The 18,629-nt window shown below is 44.9% G+C and overlaps 1 protein-coding gene and 1 pseudogene across 2 annotated transcripts in view; one reads left to right on the forward strand and one right to left on the reverse strand.

Annotated features, from left to right (window-relative positions):
• usp48 (ubiquitin specific peptidase 48) overlaps nucleotides 1–18,629 on the forward strand; it is a 50,375-nt gene that overhangs the window by 29,246 nt on the left and 2,500 nt on the right. The window contains exons 18-27 of one of the 2 annotated variants that reach the window (XM_086116861.1): nucleotides 709–831; nucleotides 900–961; nucleotides 1,826–1,936; nucleotides 3,960–4,090; nucleotides 4,514–4,620; nucleotides 4,713–4,820; nucleotides 6,413–6,595; nucleotides 6,861–6,986; nucleotides 7,111–7,159; nucleotides 13,188–13,214. In XM_086116861.1, the coding sequence (XP_085972987.1) occupies nucleotides 709–831; nucleotides 900–961; nucleotides 1,826–1,936; nucleotides 3,960–4,090; nucleotides 4,514–4,620; nucleotides 4,713–4,820; nucleotides 6,413–6,595; nucleotides 6,861–6,986; nucleotides 7,111–7,159; nucleotides 13,188–13,214 (1,027 nt within the window). The other variant, XM_086116862.1, reaches the window with a different exon arrangement.
• On the reverse strand, nucleotides 10,412–12,132 carry LOC147200855 (uncharacterized; annotated as a pseudogene).

The raw sequence follows: 18,629 nt of genomic DNA on the forward strand, positions 1-18,629 counted from the left end.
TTGTTGTGTGTCCACAACCCCCCCCCCCCCCCCCCCCATATAATTTATTTTGTGGTTTTCCTCTCTTGATTTTCTGTTTGGCGCATTACGTGTTTGCTTTTCTGAGTGTCATTGAAGTCATCGTTGATTTACGTTTTCGGGGGCGGTCACTCTCTAGCAGAAGGCACGGAGACCGAGAAGGAGAAGGACGTGCCTGTCCAGTATTCGCTTGAGTTGTGTATACGTTTTAAAAAGAACCAACACGACAGCTCATTTGTTTTCTGTCGTTTTGCGGCGCTGCAGAAACTGCCGTATGAACGCAAGTGGGGCTGCGCCGACGCTGTGCCGGTGCTGACACGCTCAGCGGCTTTGTACGTGTGAACGCTCCACACAATTTGCTGCGGTGCAAAATATATCGCAACAAAATACATCGGTGCAGCGCCGGAGCAAATGTGTGCCGTGTGAACACCCCTTTATATTCGGGCCAATACGGTATATCACAGATACACTTCTTTGGTACATATGTATTTTAATTTGAGATTATTTCTATGCGCGCTTTTTTTTTAAAAATGTATCGCTGAGGTATTGGATCAAGACTTGCTATCGGCAGATCCTTAAAACCAAAGACCGGGACTCGGGTGCCAAAAAAGTGTGATCGGGACATCCTAGTCTGCATTATATCTGTCATGAAGGAGGGAAGCAGAATATAAACAGTTCATGTGCGTCCAGACACTGGAACAGGAAGAAAAGGACAATGAGGCTGTGAGTAAAATGATGGCTCTGGACCAGAAGAATCAGCTACTCAACCTCTTCCATGAGAAAAACCGGCCAACCCTCACCAAGTGGCCCCAGGTAACAAAATCGATCAATGTCAGTGTGCTGACCTTGATTCATAAATCTTTTGTACTTTATTTTTCCAGGACACAGACATACTCTATGTTGTCCCTCTGTTTTTTGTGGATGAATGGAGAAAATTTATCAGGTATGTTTTTTTCTAGTTGCAAAACAAACAAATGTGTTTTTCTGTGTGTATCTACAGTATTGTCACAATACCAAAATTTGATCCGATACCCGCACAGAGTAACTCGATATCAGAACTGAAAGGATACCATGGCAAAATTATTTAGAATTTGTATTAATTCAAATAATTAATATAAGGATGCTAATTACAATACCTTTGAGAAAGAGTGCATTAAAACATTTTACACACTTTAGAACAATTAAAGAATGTTTTTAAAATGCTACTAATCTCCAATCTGCTTGGGAAAGCAAGACATTCAGGACAATAATTTGCACTGATTGGACGATGTCACAACTGTTGACGCCTTCCAAACTTTTCCTTTGACCACTCACGGCAACGGATGAAAATGTCACCAGCATGCGCCCTGTTTTGACCAAGTCATGTTATCTCAATGTTTGACACATGGTATTGAATGATAGTTGTTGTTTACATTTTAAATATGCAAATAAAGAGTATCTTAAATAACGCAACATCGATTTTATTTAATTATTTTTTTATGCAACACAAATCTACAGTTGTCCATCCATCCATCCATTATTTCAACCACTAATCCAGAATAGGGTCGCGGGCATGCTGGAGCCTATCCCAGCTGTCTTCTCGAGGTCGGCGGTATACACACTGAAGTAGTCACTCGCCAATTGCAGCAATCCATAGTCATACATATATTACTTTAACTGTATACTCGTAACAATTGTGAGTGACAAAGAGGAAGGTTGAGTTACATATTGAGTACGTGCTTGGTCCATTTATGTAGTATTTTATTTTATTTTTTAAATTTTCCTGACAAGATGGTTAATGTATCTATCTGTCCTTTTTTACTGACAGAAGACCCACTAAATCCTCCCCAGTGTCCAGTGTGGGCAACAACCTCCTTGTATGTCCACATGGAGGATTCATGTTCACCTATGACTCCCTGATCAACGGAGATGCACAACAGTGAGTTCCAATAAGTAATGCAAGCCTCTGACTTATGTTAAACAAGGATAAACATTTTGAGCGAGCATGTGGACAAAAACTGACAGAAAATATACATTTACAGGACTAACATTTTGGGTCAGTGCAAAAAACACATTTTGTGAAAAATAAATGTTCCCAGCTAAAAAAAAAATGTTTCTAAAATCTCCCATTACGTGTTTGTAATTGCGGCACAAATCTTAACACCAGACTTTGGGGGATCGGGCAAATTTATGATGTGATCCCAGAGACTCTTGGAAACAATTCAAAACAACCTAAATTCTCCACATCACAGGAAGGAAGAAAAGATTAGGCTGGAAAATAGGAGAACGAGAGGTAAAGTTGTTGCAACTTGGTTAGTCCCATCAGAGGCAGTACAAAGCAGTTTTATTTGTTTGTGTGCGGCACACAGCTAAAAGCACAACACTACAGACATTCAAAGGCAAAGCAGAGAATAAAAATAGCTAACTAATTAATAAAAGAACAGGACAAAACAATTAATTGCATTTACAAACAAAAGATTTAAAGGCAAAGTAAAGAAAAAAAAGGAGCTTTCTAAAATAGCTGACAGTGACATTGATTTAAAATGTTTAAAAGACTTATGGTAAATCAAAAGTATGGGGGAACAAAAAGCATAGTTTTTACCCTGGATTTAAAAGCATTTACACTTGGGGCTAGCTTCGCTTTTGTTGGCATCTTATTCCACTTGCATACTGCATGACAGCAAAATCAGGGTTTCTACGCAATGATTGACCAATTTCCAGTTATGGAAAATTACAAAAAAAAGAAAAATGTAAAAAAGCTTGCGTTGTCCTGGAAAATAAAATGTTTCCTCCCTCTGCTTCTCTCTGCCCAATGGCTTAAACAGACCTGTATATTTGTTTTCAGCTTCCTTAAATGGGTAACATTGAGCTGTTGCCCTTGTCTGCTTTGTCTCTGCTTCTAGCCGGCACGGCGCCCCACATGATTGGTAGCGTTACCAATCCTGCAAAAAAAACAAAAAAAAAACATCACAGACCAGAATGGGTCATTTGTGTTATCATGCTGGACACCAGCAGCAAAAGCAAAACAACACCATAGATTGTTGAAGATTCGGACAGCCAAAGCTTTGGTCACAAGGCAACGCGCTCTACTCACAGAAGCAAAGCAAGACCGAAATGCTGTTGTTGCCCTGCTAGTCGTTGGTGACGTTGGCAAGACTCCAGCTGGTTACCAGTTATCCCCAGCTCCTGGCAGGGCCCCAGCAATAGGTTGGCCCTGCTGGGCGGCTGTGGCTCACTTCAGAGTGGGTTGCCAAGTTACTGAAAGATTGGCTGAGTCACCAGTAAGACCAGCACGAAAACAACAAAACTATGCTGATCTATGCAGTTTCTCCCCCCACCCCAGATCGAATTGTAATTTCCCTTCGTACAATTTTGCTCTCCAGTGTTTCCACGTGACTTTGTTGCTAGATTTACTGCCTGTTCAGATCCAAGTAGGGATTTCTTTTCTCCAAAGTGCCAAAACTGGCAATTTTCAGCTGGAGAGTGTTGCTGTAGTGCTGTATATCGAGTGTCTCCTCACCTCTATTTTGTTTTAGTAGAGTAGAAAAAAATATGTGGACAGAGAGCAGAATTCCAACATTTCTTGCCATTTTTGGCAAGGATTGTATCGATATACAGTAGGTGTCCTTTGGTGATATTAGAACAGTCTGTAGATTGCCACATCTACATTCACCTTAGTGCATGAACAGTAAGACGGACATTTCGATACTATACATCGTGACATGACGATCATTTTTTTGTTTCTTGTATTTTATATTTATTATCCCGATATTTGTACTATACCAGTGACAGTGGTACCACTGCTCGGTATGAGCTATTGTGACATTCTCATACAAGCATGACAAGTGTTTCTTTGTTTTGCTGATGTTCTATACAAGTTGTATTATTTACAACTAACTTTTAAACCCCTAGAAATTTGTCATGATCAACCTGAATGTGAGCTCTTGGTTTGTCCTGCACAGCATTGTTCTGCTCTGGCCCAGTGAATGGGAGGTAATCAGCAAACTCTTCATTGTGGACCAGTCCATCTCCATCAACTGCGTCAAACAGACCACACCCATGGGTCCCACCACTAAATACACCACTCAGCCTGGTAAGAGAACAGTTTTTAGTATGCTTTAGTTTCACAGAGCGACTTCTCATTCACCTGTTGCATGATGATATTAGGAACAAGCTATGTATGGAATTTATGTATAGAAGAAAACACTGCATGTACACTTGGCTGCAACTGAAGCATAGTATTGGAGCCAAGGCACCCATTTTAGATGAGACAAATCTCAGGGCATACCACCAAACAAATTCCACAAAAAATATGAATACTGAGGTAACAATGATCTGATCTCAGGTCATGCTACTCAGTGTGACACCGAGGCCTATTTAATTGAACACAAAGCCGACCTTGTAAATATCATTTACGATTTCATTTGCGATTTATAGCTTTTATTTTTTATTTTTTTTTAGCATTATTGTCATTATTCACGTTGTGTTGCTTGTCTATTTGTATTGATATTTTCAGATCTCTGCTGGGAGTGCAGAGAGGGCTTCCTTTTCCAGCAGCAGAAAGACCTCAGAGAGTACACCCAAGCCACAATTTACATCCGCAAAATCATAGAAGACAAACGGGTATGACAAATCCAGAGATTTTAAATTCAGTGGTCGATGAGTCCCAACATTATTGGACATCGAAATGACACTTGATTTTGCGTTTTCAAAAGATGATTAAAGAAGCTGTTCCTGAGCTGAACGCCAGCAGCTCTGAGGCAGAGGAGGAGAAGGAAGAGCAACCAAAGGTAGCTGGTGAGAGAGATCCAGACTTCAGCCAGGTAAACGAAGCACCATTGATGTTGTTTAGCAATACAGTACTCAACGACTGGTGGCAGTGGCAGTCAGAGCTGCAGCGCTTGTCGCAGTATGAATTCAGTGCTCTCATGTGTGCTGGAGTGATCAATCTTCATCTCATTTTTTTTTCTCAGAAGTAGAATTTAGCAGGTGTGTTATCACCCCAAAGCTAGTGTTTTGGTTTGACAAGACAAAATTAGTCTACAAGAGTACTTAAAGATTCTAAGGCTTATCTTGGATCAATCAAACATTAAAAAAAATCTGGGATATGTACTGAACATGTTAGATTAATCCAATTGCACTTTTAAACAGTTGCCAATTGCAGGTTGGAGCACATCTGAAAGGAAAAAAAAAACATTTTTATTTCCAAACCCCCAAAGATTCTTCAGAAAACACAGATAAACATTTAATATACCGTACATTATCCACAAAAAAAGGGGGGGGGGGATTGAGGAAAAGAAACAAATATATTCGATTTTTTTTCAAGATTAAAAAATGTTTAGAATCCTCAGTGGTCGAAGCATGACTATGCCAGTGTCGACTGTCAAACGCCTTTGCACAACACCCAATGATTACACTTTGAAACAAGTCATTTTATTTATCTTTGAGGCAAATGTATCGAAAATTTGAAAAATGCAAACTCCCATTTTAAAAATGTGTTTCATCAGACGGCTTCTTCATCCACAGAGGAATGCTGGAACTCTTCTAGTTCAGGGGTGCCCAACCATTTTTGGACCAAAGATCAACCAACCTCCCACGATTGACCCAGGACCATACGTGCGCATGTGCACGCACTTACACACGCATGCAATGATGAGCAACAGCCATAAGGGCATCTAAGATGAACTAAACAGAAAAATAAAGTAGACACAACAGTTTGTGAAAAGGAAATCACTGCCTACCTTAGTAGAGACCTGACGCAGAGGCATGGGACGCACTTTTGCAGCGTCTATATATCATAGCTCACGTGTACCGATTAAAAATGTTTCTCTCGGCCCTCCAGATTCCCATTCTTTGCCAGTGCCCTCGGTGAATCGTACATGTAACAAACCCCGAATGAGAACAATAACAACAATATAAGATATAGCGCAACAGCATTGATCGCAAGTTGCAATTGCAGACTGCTGACCGCTAACAACTTCTGGATGATTCAGGTCACGCGCTACCGTAGGTTAAAGGTGACCTACTTTTTTATTTTATAACATTTCATGATCAGTAAGAACAGGTTCATGGCAAAGGCTGTGGCGAATACTTGTGTTTATGAGTTCTTTGTTTTTTTTATTTTTAATCAATTTGCAAAAATCTTTCATTTTCATGGTGTTTTATCTGTTGAATTTTGATAGAAAATAATATATTTTGAAATAAGGTTTTTACAAGACAAAATACAGTCATATCTCGGTTTTCGACCATAATCCGTTCTTGAAGGCTGTTCGAAAACCGAAACCACGCTTTTAGAGGGGGGTGGATCCACAAATATGTGAATTCATGGGTGCCAAACCGCAAATTTGCAAGGGTCCGCTGTAGTTATATGATTTGTATTCACATATTCAGTCTTGTTATTGATATTTTTTACCAGTCAGAAGATGGCGCAAAGCGGCTTAAACTAAGTGACGGCAGCACCCCAGAAGGAGCGGCTTCTCCAGGAACCAACAACACTAAACTCTGTGGCATCAGGAGAAGCACTCGGCACCGGAAACTCAGAGGTGAAAAAGCCCTCATTGTGTCTGCAAATCAGACCCTCAAAGAGCTGAAAATTCAGGTAAGGCCACCCATGAGAGTTCTTTAATGTATTTATTTTAAAAAAATAATAATAATTCGAACAAAAGAAAAACATCTGGGTTATCCTGAATCTTGAGCATTGTGATCTCCTATTTTGGGATCATTAATGTACAATACTCGACAATAACATTTATATCGAGCTTTCACAACAGCTAAGACTTCAAAACTTTGCACTGAGTCATTTAATACTAACTGTCATGTAGCAAGCAAACCGTATTTCATTTGTTGTTCTTGCAACTCTTTAGATAATGCATGCCTTCTCTGTGGCACCGTTTGACCAAAACCTCTCCATTGATGGGAAAGGTCTGACTGACGACTCAGCCACATTGGGAAGTTTGGGCGTCATCCCAGAGAGTATCATCTCTCTAAAGGTAAACAACACGCAAGTCACCAGGTCACCCTGTATGCTATTCAATTGCGCTTTATTTTGTGTTCCACATGAATTGTTCAGAAAATGACATTTAAACGCATTTTCATGCTACTGTGTTATCTCAGGCTGATGAGCCAATCGCTGATTTTGCAGCCATGGATGACGTCTATCAAGGTGAGTGTCGGGATTAATGGGGGGGGGGGTGAGAGTGTCAGATCAAGAGATGTGACTTGAGCTTGAAATCAAGGGTGTTAGGTTTCCTGTTATTAGTAATTGCACCCCACAGGTAGGACAGGAACTAGAAGAGAGGGGCATTCTGGAACGAGCTAGAGAGAGAAAAGTGATTGTGTTGGTGAGAGAAACGGGTGAAGAAAAAGTGATTGGTTGGCATACAACACAGGAATTTAGTGGGCCAGATGGTGGTGGCAATCACAACTCGCCTCTTCTGCCGGTTGCTCCGGTGACATTGCAATTGAAGCTACGCCAATGCGAGCAGTGTGTCCAAATTGTATTAAACGTGACTAAAAACAAAATACAAAATTTTGCAAATCTTGTTCAAACTGATGCACTTGATTGTTTTGAGCAAATAATCATTAACTATATAAGCTATATTAGTTATATAAGATGGCAGTGGTGAGGTGTGCTGTGGCTGTGACAGTGGTTTCGGGTGCGTAAAATGCGTGCTTTGGATTTGAATTACAGTGGAGGGGAGCAGGGAGCGGGCTAGCGAAAATCCGCATGTAATTACTGCCCGTTACTAAAGCATTACAAACACAAAAGTGACCAAAAAATAAATAAAATGTCACCAGTCCTGGAAGTTCTCTGATATTCAGGTCCTTTTCAAAAAATTAGCAAATTGTGATAAAGTTCATTCTTTTCCATAATGTAATGATGAAAATGCAACTTTCATATATTTTAGATTTATTGCACACCCACTGAAATATTTGAGGTCTTTTATTGTTTTAATACTGATGATTTTGGCATACGGCTCAGGAAACCCCCAAATTCCTATCTCAAAAAAATTAGTATACCGTGAAAAGGTACACAAGTGTGCCGCGGCACAGGGTTTGAAAATATTTGTTTGAGATATTGGCAGGTGTGCCGTGGGAAATTATCCAATATGTACTGTATACCTGTGCGGTCTGTTGCCTGACAGAGTAATCGTGTAGTACTCTTCCATACCGGTAGGTAGCAGCAGCAGCTAGCTTATTGCCTTGTACTTCGAGACACGCGAAGTTTCCGGCGCGAGGCAATACAACGAAATGTATCTTTCATTTAGATTTACTTTTACCGGAGATGCAACGGCACCGACTCCGTTGTACTTGGTACAGTATGTGGTGAAAAGCTCTCCAACAGCGCTATGATCCAATGATCTTAAACTCGATATCCAAACAAAACACCCTTCACTTCGAAACAACAATGTGGAGTATTTTGTTCGTCTGCGTGAACATACAGAGAAACAAGCAACGTGCATGAAAAAAAAACGCAAAGGTAAACGCGAGAGCCTTGAAATCAAGTTACTATGTCGCTGACCATGTGGCTAAATCAAAAAAGTCCCAGTGGCAGAGCAATTAATATTTCCCGCCTGCAAAGCCATTATAAATGTTCTGACCCGAAGTGGCTAAAGAAATAGCCTGACTGCTGTAAAAACTAAAAACAGAGAAAGACTCGGAGCGTCAGAGGAAGAACTTTGTGTGTGTTTTATCGATTGCTGCCAGAATATCAGATCTGTGTTCATCCAAACCATTTATCACACGGAGTGAGAATAAATATGAAAGATTATAAAATATTGAATTGATGTGGATTTGATTCCTATTCAAGGTTATAATATAGCATTATTTTTCAATGTTAAAAAACACTTAAAATAACAATATAACTGAATTGTCAAAATCATATTTTTTCCACATTTTCAGCTCGTGGTGTGCCGCGAGATTTTTTTCAATGAAAGGAATATGCCTTGGCTCGAAAAAGATTGAAAAACACTGCTCTAAAGGAGTTATTAACCTAATCATCTGAATCAACGAGTGAACTCAAAACACCCGCAAATGATTCCTGAGGCTTTTAAAAACTCAGAGCTTGGTTCAATGACTCAATACCGCGATCATGGGTATGACTGTTGTCCTGACTGCTGTCCAGAAGGCCACCATTGACACCCTCAAATAAGAGGGTGAGACACAGCAAATAGGCTGTTCCCAGAGTACTGTATCAAGGCACCTCAGTGGGAAGAAAAAAGTGTGGCAGAAAACGCTGCACAACCAGAAGAGGTGAGAAGATTGTCGAGAAGGGCCGATTCCTGACCTAGGGGGACCTGTGGAAGCAGTGGACTGAGTCCGGTCGAAGCATCCAAGACCACTGTGCACAGGCGTGTGCAGGAAATGGGCTACAGGTGCCGCATTCCCTAGGTCAAGCCACTTTTGAACCAGTAACAGCGGCAGAAGCGGCTGACCTGGACTACAGAGAAGCAGCACTGGACTGTTGCTCAGTGGTCCAAAGTACTTTTTTCAGATGAAAGCAAATTTTGCATGTCATTCGGAAATCAAGGTGTCTGGAGGAAGACTGGGGAAAAGGAAATGCCAAAATGCCTGAAATCCAGTGTCAAGTACCCACAGTCAGTGATGGTCTGGGGTGCAATGTCAGCTCCTGGTATTGGTCCACTCTTTTATCAAAGGTAGGGTCAGTGCAGCTAGATATCGGGAGATTTCCGAGCACTTCATCTGCTGAAAAGCTTTATGGAGGTTTAGTGACCATGGTATTACTGTGCTCAATTGGCCTGCCAACTCTCCTGACCTGAGCCCCAAAGAGAATCTGGGGGATATTGTGAAGAGGAAGTTGAGAGACACCAGACTGTGGATGAGCTTAAGGCGCTATCAAAGCATCCTGGGCCTCCATAACACCTCAGCAGTGCCACAGGCTGATTGCCTCCATGCCACACCGCATTGAAGTAGTCATTTCTGCAAAAGGATTCTCGACCAAGTATTGAGTGCATAACTGAACATAATTATTTGACGGTTGACTTGTTTTTTGTCTTAAAAAGACTTTTTAAAAAATTGGTTGGATGAAATATGCAAATGTTTTGAGATAGGGATTTTTGTTTTTTCCTTTATTTTTTGCCAAAATCATCAATATTAAAACAATAAACGGCTTGAACTACTTCGTTGTGTGTAATGAATCTAAAATATATGAAAGTCTTATGTTTATCAGTACATTTCAGAATATAATGAACTTTATCACAATATGCTAATTTTTTGAGAAGGACCTTTACCGTCCCAATGATCCGAGGAACTAAGTTGCCTGGGGCTTTATGCCCCTGGCAGGGTCACCCATGGCAAACAGGTCCGAGGTGAGGGACCAGACAAAGCACGCCTCACAAACCCCCTTATGAAGAATAAAATAAATGGAACCCAGTTTCCCTTGCCCGGACGTGGGTCACCGGGGCCCCCCTCTGGAGCCAGGCCGAGGGGTGGGGCTCGTTGGCGAGCGCCTGGTGGCCGGGCCTGCACCCATCGGGCCCGGCCGGGCTCAGCCCGAAGAGACAATGTGGGTCCCCCTTCTCATGGGCTCACCACCCACGGGATGGGCCAAAGGGGTCGGGTGCAGTGTGAGCTGGGTGGCAGCCAAAGACAAGAGACCCTGGCGGTCCGATCCTCGGCTGCAGAAGCTAGCTCTAGGGACATGGAATGTCACCTCTCTTGCAGGCGAAGGAGCCCGAGCTGGTGTGCGAAATAGAAAAGTTCCGGCTGGATATAGTCGGACTTACCTCCACACACAGCCTGGGTTCTGGTACCAGTTCTCTCGAGAGGGGTTGGACTCTCTTCCACTCTGGAGTTGCCCACAGTGAGAGGTGCAGAGCAGGTGTGGGCATACTCATTGCCCCCCGGCTCAGTGCCGGTACACTGGGGTTCACACCGGTAGACGAGAGGGTTGCCTCCCTTCCCCTTCGGGTGGGGGGACGGGTCCTGACTGTTGTTTGTGCGCACGCACCCAACAGCAGTTCAGCGTACCCACCCTTTTTGGAGTCCTTGGAGGGTGTGCTGGAGAGTACTCCTGCTGGGGACTCCCTTGTTCTGCTGGGGGACTTCAATGCTCACGTGGGCAACGACGGTGAGACCTGGAGGGGCGTGATCGGGAGGAATGGCCCCCCCGATCAGAACTCGAGTGGTGTTTCGTTATTGGACTTCTGTGCTCGTCACGGATTGTCCATAACGAACACCTTGTTCAAACATAAGGGTGTCCATATGTGCACTTGGCACCAGGTCACTCTTGGCCACAGTTCGATGATTGACTTTGTGGTTGTATCATCGGATTTGCGGCCGCATGTTTTGGACACTCGGGTGAAGAGAGGGGGGGGGCTGTCAACTGATGGGGGAAGATGCCGGTCCAACCTGGCAGACCCAAACGTATTGTGAGGGTTTGTTGGGAGTGTCTGGCAGGACACTCCCGGCAGGAGTTTCAACTCCCACCTCCGACAGAGCTTTTCCCATGTCCCGGAGGAGGCGGGGGACATTGAGTCCGAGTGGACCATGCCTCAACCGTGCCTCTGTTGTTGAGGCGGCCAATCTGAGTTGTGGCCATAACGTCGTTGGTGCCTGTCGTGGCAGCAACCCCCGTACTCGCTGGTGGACACCAGCAGTAAGGGATGCCGTCAAGCTGAAGAAGGAGTCCTATCCTTTATGGCCTGTGGGACCCCAGATGCAGCTGACGGGTATCGACTGGCCAAGCGGAATGCAGCTTCGGTGGTCGCAGAGGCAAAAACTCGGCATGGGAAGAGTTCAGTGAGGCCATGGAAAGCCGACTTTCGGACGGCTTTGAGGAAATCCTGGTCCACCATCTGACGTCTCAGGAGGGGGAAACAGTGCACCACTAACTGTGTACAGTGGGGATGGGGCGCTGTTGACCTCGACTCGGGACGTTGTGAGCCGGTGGGCTGAGTACTTCGAAGACCTCCTCAACTCCACCAGCACGCCTTCCTTGAAGGAAGCAGAGTCTGGGGACTCTGAGGTGGGCTCCCCTATCTCTGTGGTCGAAGTCACCGATGTGGTTAAAAAGCTCCTCGCTGGCAAGGCCCCAGGGGTGGATGAGATCCGCCCGGAGTTCCTCAAGGCTCTGGATGTTGTGGGGCTGTCCTGGTTGACACGCCTCTGCAACATCGCGTGGTCAGCGGGGAGAGTGCCTCTGGATTGACAGACCGGGGTGGTGTGTTCCAACTACAGAGGCATCACACTCCTCAGCCTCCCTGGTAAGTTCTATTCATGGGTGCTGAAGAGGAGAGTCCGTCAGGAAGTCAAGCCTCAGATTGAGGAGGAACAGTATGGTTTTCGTCCCGGCCGTGGAACAGTGGACCAGCTCTACATCCTTAGCAGGGTCCTCGAGGGTATGTGGGAATTCGCCCAACCAGTCTACATGTGTTTTGTGGACTTGGAGAAGGCGTTTGACCGTGTCCCTCGGGGAGTTCTGTGGGGCGTGCTTCGTGGGTATGGGGTACCGAAACCCCTGATACGGGCTGTTCGGTCACTATACCACCGATGTCAGAGTTTGGTTCGCATTGCCGGCAATAAGTCGGAATCGTTTCCAGTGAGGGTTGGACTCCGCCAACGCTGCCCTTTGTCGCAGATTCTGTTCATCACCTCTATGGACAGAATTTCTCGGCGCAGCCGAACCGTTGAGGGGGTCCATTTTGGTGGCCTCAGTATTACATCTCTGCTTTTTGCAGATGATGTGGTACTGTTGGCTCCTTCAAGCAGGGCTCTCCAACTCTCACTGGAGCGTTTCGCAGCCGAGTGTGAAGCGGTTGGGATGAAAATTAGCACCTCCCAATCTGAAACAATGGTCCTCAGTCGGAAAAGGGTGGAGTGCCCCCTCCGGGTCGGGGAAGAGATCTTGCCCCAAGTGAAGGAGTTTAATTATCTTGGGGTCTTGTCCGGGCATGTCCCACCAGGAGGAGACCCCGAGGACGACCCAGGACACGCTGGAGAGACTATGTCACCCAGCTGGCCTGGGAACGCCTCGGGATCCCTCGGGGAGAGCTGGAAGAATTAGTTAGGGAGAGGGAAGTCTGGGCTTCCCTGCTAAAGCTGCTGCCCCCATGACCCGGCCCCGGATAAGCGGTAGAAGATGGATGGATGGACCTCTACCTGCTCTAGTAAAGTTGTCTATTCACCTAGTTTTTTTCCCCCCCTAACACTGTTAATCACTTAATTTATAGTGGGAATGCCAGAAGAGGGGTTTAAAGGTAAGCATTTTCACACGATCTCTAAATGTACAGTATATACCGGATTTTCCACAATATAAGGCACTTGGAGTACAGGGCGCACCTTCAATGAATGGCCTATTTTAAAACTGCACCACGTTATCAAGTACATAGAATAGAAACTACAGTCGTGGCAGCGGTTGCGCTATGCATCCACTAGATAGAGCTCCACTGAAGGAATGCAATACAATACAGCCTTATTTATCGAGAGCCCTGGCTGCAGTTGCATTATTCATCCACTAGATAGAGCTAGGCTAAAGGAAATACAATACAATCCAGCTTTATTGACATTCATACATACTTTCACAACCGCTGCAGCTGCAACAAAGTGCTTTCCATAACATTTAAAATACTACGTCCAAGAAATCAGAATATTGATCCATATATAAAGCACATCGGATTATAAAGCACAGTCGGCTTTTGAGAAAATTGAATGCTTTTATGTGCCTTATAGTGCGGAAAATACAGTGCGTGCGTGTGTGCGTGTGCACACACACACACACACACACACATATATATACATATACAGTCAAACCTCGGTTTTCAAACGTCTGTTCTCGACCAATTCTGTTTTCGACCAAAAATTTCAAGTTTTTTATGCCTCGGATGACGATCGAATTTCGGTTCTCGAACAAACTGAGCGCACTTGAATGCGTCACTTGACTCCTCTCGCCTTCCTTACACGAGGAAGTGATGCTGCCTCGTGTAGCATTCCATTGTGAACAGACATGTTCAATAAAGATTTTTTTTTTTAAAGAGCGTGGTTTCAGTTTTCGAACAAATCGGTTTTCGAACAGCCTTCTGGAACAGATTATGGTCGAAAACCGAGTTATGACTGTGTGTGTATACATACATATACAGTATATATATATGTATATATATATTAGAGCTGTCAAACGATTAAAATATTTAATCTAATTAAAAATGCAACTGTCATAATTAACTCAAATGAACTAAAAAAATTAATCGTGATTACTCACATTTTTTATCGTTTCTGAATTTCCTTTTACATTTTTGTCCTATTTTTCCCACATTTTAATGCTCTCATCAACATGGAATCATGAAGCAGTTTTCTATGTGCCAAATGCAAATATTTACTGAAATAACAATTTTGATTTTCAATTTTACATGAACATTTTTCACTTGGAGCAGTTATTCACACATAATCTCTCACACAATATTACTGTCCATCAACAACCGTGAAAAAAATATTTTGTCACACAACAGCTGCTTTAAAAGTTTTTTTTATTAAATCAAAACAGAGCAATATAACATAAAGTGCACATCTAAGGTAAACTAGTACTCAGCTTATAGTGGATTTAAACCATGGTTGCATACTTCGTTTTTCTCAAGTTTGCTTTGAACACAGCAGTCTGTTTCTGTATGTTTGTTGAAGAATAACGAGACACCGGACACCAGTGTTCGTTATGTGCCGCTGTATTCAAGACTGCCGGCCGTACAAACAAGCGCACGCACTTCCCCCGTGCTGCTGGGGCAAACCATTCTGAAAGTCACCCCCCCTAACACAGTCAGGCTATGTTGATTGTGTTGGTCCTTCTTGCGCGGAAGTCTCTCTACGGTTTTGTGTAGACCTCATTTCGGATGACTACACTTGGTTCGATGACAACACTCGAAGTTTTATTTTCGCTAGGTCGCTACCACTACAGCGCACTGTCACTTTCAGACGAACACAGAGAAGCTCCACCCGCTCTATTTATATGGACACAGAACACTGTAACCTTCCACACAAAATAGTTCCAAACAAGTAACAATCGCATCAGTGGCATACATCGTACACCTGTATGATACAGAGAGAGAGAAGAACAAGTAACTTTGGTTTTGTCAGTTGAGCAATCTGGCAACTTTTTAAAAGTAAACTTTCCATTCATAAACTCTTTACGTATCCGTTTTCGGTGTCTCGCGCTGCCGTGGCTGGCAAAACAGACATGGGCGTGGACTTTTGCAGCGCGGTTGTTGGTTTGTTTCTGGTGTATTTATAGAGCAACGTAACATCCGCTTGTGACGTGTGCCGCGTTAATCTCACGAGAAAAAATTTAATCCCGTTAAAATTCATTTAAATTAATGCCAATAAAAACGCGCTAAACTGACAGCTCTAATATATATTAGAGCTATATATAAAAATTCCTCGTCTCACCCCCCCTCGGGTGGTGTCCATCCCTCATTCATTCAGCTCGGGTCCTCTACCAGAGGCCAGGAAGCTTGAGGGTTCTGCGCAGTATCCTTGCTGTTCCCAGCACTGCACATTTCTGGACTGAGATGTCCGATGTTGTTCCCGGGATCTGTTGCAACCACTCATCTAGTTTGGGGGTCACTGCCCCGAGTGCTCCGATTACCACAGGCACGACTGTCACCTTTACCTTACAGGCTCTCTCCAGCTCCTCTCTGAGCCCTTGGTGTTTCTCGAGTTTCTCGTCTTCCTTCTTTCTGATGTTTCCATCGCTTGGGACCGCTCCATCCACTACAACGGCTTTCCTCTGCCCTTTATCTATGATCACGATATCCGGTTGGTTCGCCATTACCATCTTGTCAGTCTGGATCTGGAAGTCCCACAGGATCTTCGCTCGGTCATTCTCCACCACCTTCAGAGGTGTTTCCCATTCTGACCTTGGGGTTTCCAGTCCATACTCCGCACAGATGTTTCGGTAGACTATGCCAGCCACCTGGTTATGGCATTCCATGTAGGCTTTCCCTGCCAGCATCTTACACCCTGCAGTTATGTGTTGGATCGTCTCAGGTGCCTCTTTGCACAACCTACACCTTGGGTCTTGTCTGGTGTGGTATATCTGGGCCTCAATGGCTCTGGTGCTCAGGGCCTGCTCCTGAGCAGCCAGGATGAGTGCCCCTGTGCTGTCCTTCAGGCCAGCCCTCTCTAGCCATTGATAGGACTTCTTGAGATCGGCCACTTCAGTTATGGTCCGGTGGTACATCCCGTGTAGGGGCTTGTCCTCCCATGATGGTCCCTCTTCCAGCGCCTCATCTTCTGTTCCCCATTGTCTGAGACAGTCTCTGAGTACGTCATCCGTTGGAGCCTTCTCCTTGATGTATTCATGGAGCTTGGATGTTTCATCCTGGACAGTGGCTCTCACACTCACTAGTCCCCGGCCTCCTTCCTTTCGGCTTGCGTACAGTCTCAGGGTGCTGGATTTGGGATGGAACCCCCCGTGCATGGTTAGGAGCTTTCGGGTCTTAACGTCCGTGGTCTGAATCTCTTCCTTTGGCCACCTTATTATTCCTGCAGGGTATCTGATCACTGGCAGGGCATAGCTGTTTATTGCCCGGGTCTTATTCTTGCCATTGAGCTGGCTTCTTAGGACTTGCCTCACTCGCTGGAGGTATTTGGCCGTAGCCGCTTTCCTTGTTGCCAGTTCGAGGTTGCCATTGGCTTGTGGTATACCGAGGTACTTGTAGCTGTCCTCAATGTCTGCTATTGTTCCTTCAGGGAGTGAGACCCCTTCAGTGCTGACTACCTTTCCTCTCTTAGTCACCATCCGACTACATTTCTCAAGCCCGAATGACATCCCGATGTCACTGCTGTAGATCCTGGTTGTGTGGATCAGGGAGTCTATGTCCCTTTCGCTCTTAGCATACAGCTTTATCTCATCCATGTAGAGGAGGTGACTGATTGTAGCTCCATTTCTGAGGCGGTATCCATAGCCTGTCTTGGTGATTACTTGGCTTAGGGGGTTCAGTCCTATGCAGAACAGCAGTGGGGAGAGTGCATCACCTTGGTATTGGCTTCAAGTGTGGTTTTCCACATCCTCATCGAGTTCGCAACGAAGGCTCTTAGGGTCCTGTTCACCTTATACAACTCCAAGCATTCATGTATGTGGCATCGAGTCATAGGCTTTCTTGTAATCAATCCTGTGCACAGGTTGGTACGTCGGGACCTGCAGTCTTGTGCAACTGTTCTGTCAACCAGTAGCTGATGTTTGGCTCCTCTGGTATCTCTACCAATGCCCTTCTGTGCTTCGCTCATGTATTGATCCATGTGTCCACTTATCTTAGCCGCAATGATGCCTGACATGAGCTTCCATGTTGTGGAGAGACAGGTTTTTGGCCGATAGTTGGATGGGACTGCACCCTTTGAGGGATCCTTCATGATCAGGATCGTTCGCCCTTCGGTTAGCCATCCTGGGTGAGTCCCATCCCTCAGCAGCTGGTTCATTTGTGCTGCTAGGCGCTCATGGAGTGCTGTGAGTTTCTTTAGCCAGTAGGTGTGGACCATGTCCGGGCCTGGTGCTGTCCAGTTCTTCATATCTGAGACTCTTTCCTGTATGTCTGCCACTGTTATGGTAACTGGGTTCTGTTCAGGGAGGCTGCTGTGCTCCTCTCTCAGGGTCACCAGCCATTGTGCACTGCTGTTATGTGCAACCTCCTTCTCCCATATGCCTTTCCAGTACCTTTCAGTTTCCAGTCTTGGTGGGTCAGCTCTGTTGTTAGGACCCAGCGCAGGTTGTGTTGCGAACAGCCTGTTTATTCGTCTGGCCTCATTCTCTTTCGTGTATCGCTTTAGGCGGCTGGACAAGGCTTGGAGCCTTTGTTTGGCAGTTTCGAGTGCTTCGGGTATGGTCATCTGGATGTACCTCTCGGGTATCGGCCTTTTCATCACACCTCTCTGGGCCTCCGTCAATTGACTCACATCTTTCCGAGCCGCCTTGATCTTAGCCTCCAACCGTCTTTTCCATGGTGGGTAACGTATCTCATGGCTTCCATGGTTGCTCTTATAGCCAAGCATGTCAAGGATCACTGATGCTGAAGCGTATATCAGCTCATTGGTTTCCGTGATCGTTATGGTAGGGATCGCCCTCAGTGCTGCATTCACACTTTCCATGAGACTTTCAGGTGGTACTTCACATAGCCGTTGAAATCGGTTTCTAGGTTGCCCAGCTTTCATTCTCGCCATGATCTTAGCTTTCAGGTCAGTAGCTGCCTCGCTCAGCATTTCATTCATTGGGGCTTGCCTCCCAATCTCTGGTATGACCTCCTCCTCTGATCTGGCAGCCTGGGGCCCTTCACCATGGAACCTTGTACCTCATCAATCTCAAGTTGTGACAGCAGTTGCCGTTTGTGGATGTTGGAACACTGAGCTACTAGTTGTTTCGTGGTCAACCGTGACTGTGGGTTTCGAAGTAATCACTTAGCCCACATTCTCTGCATGTAACCCCTCTGACTAGGGTTGCTTGAGTAGTAGCATTCCAACAGAGCCATGCTATCGCATCTCGCCCATCTCCGCTTTGTTCCAGTAGCCCATTTTTCATCAAGGTGCTCTGGTTCCCCAGCACCTGACGCAGACCTTGTTTGGCCGGGCGACGTCTGAGCCGGCATGTCATTCATTTTATTGTCTCTCATCATTGTATGAGGTAGGCATTAGCGTGA

Source organism: Hippocampus guttulatus, chromosome 8 (genome assembly GCF_054856545.1).
Source record: "Hippocampus guttulatus isolate MCC_2025c chromosome 8, RoL_Hgut_1.0, whole genome shotgun sequence".
NCBI classification, from domain to species: Eukaryota; Metazoa; Chordata; class Actinopteri; order Syngnathiformes; family Syngnathidae; genus Hippocampus; species Hippocampus guttulatus.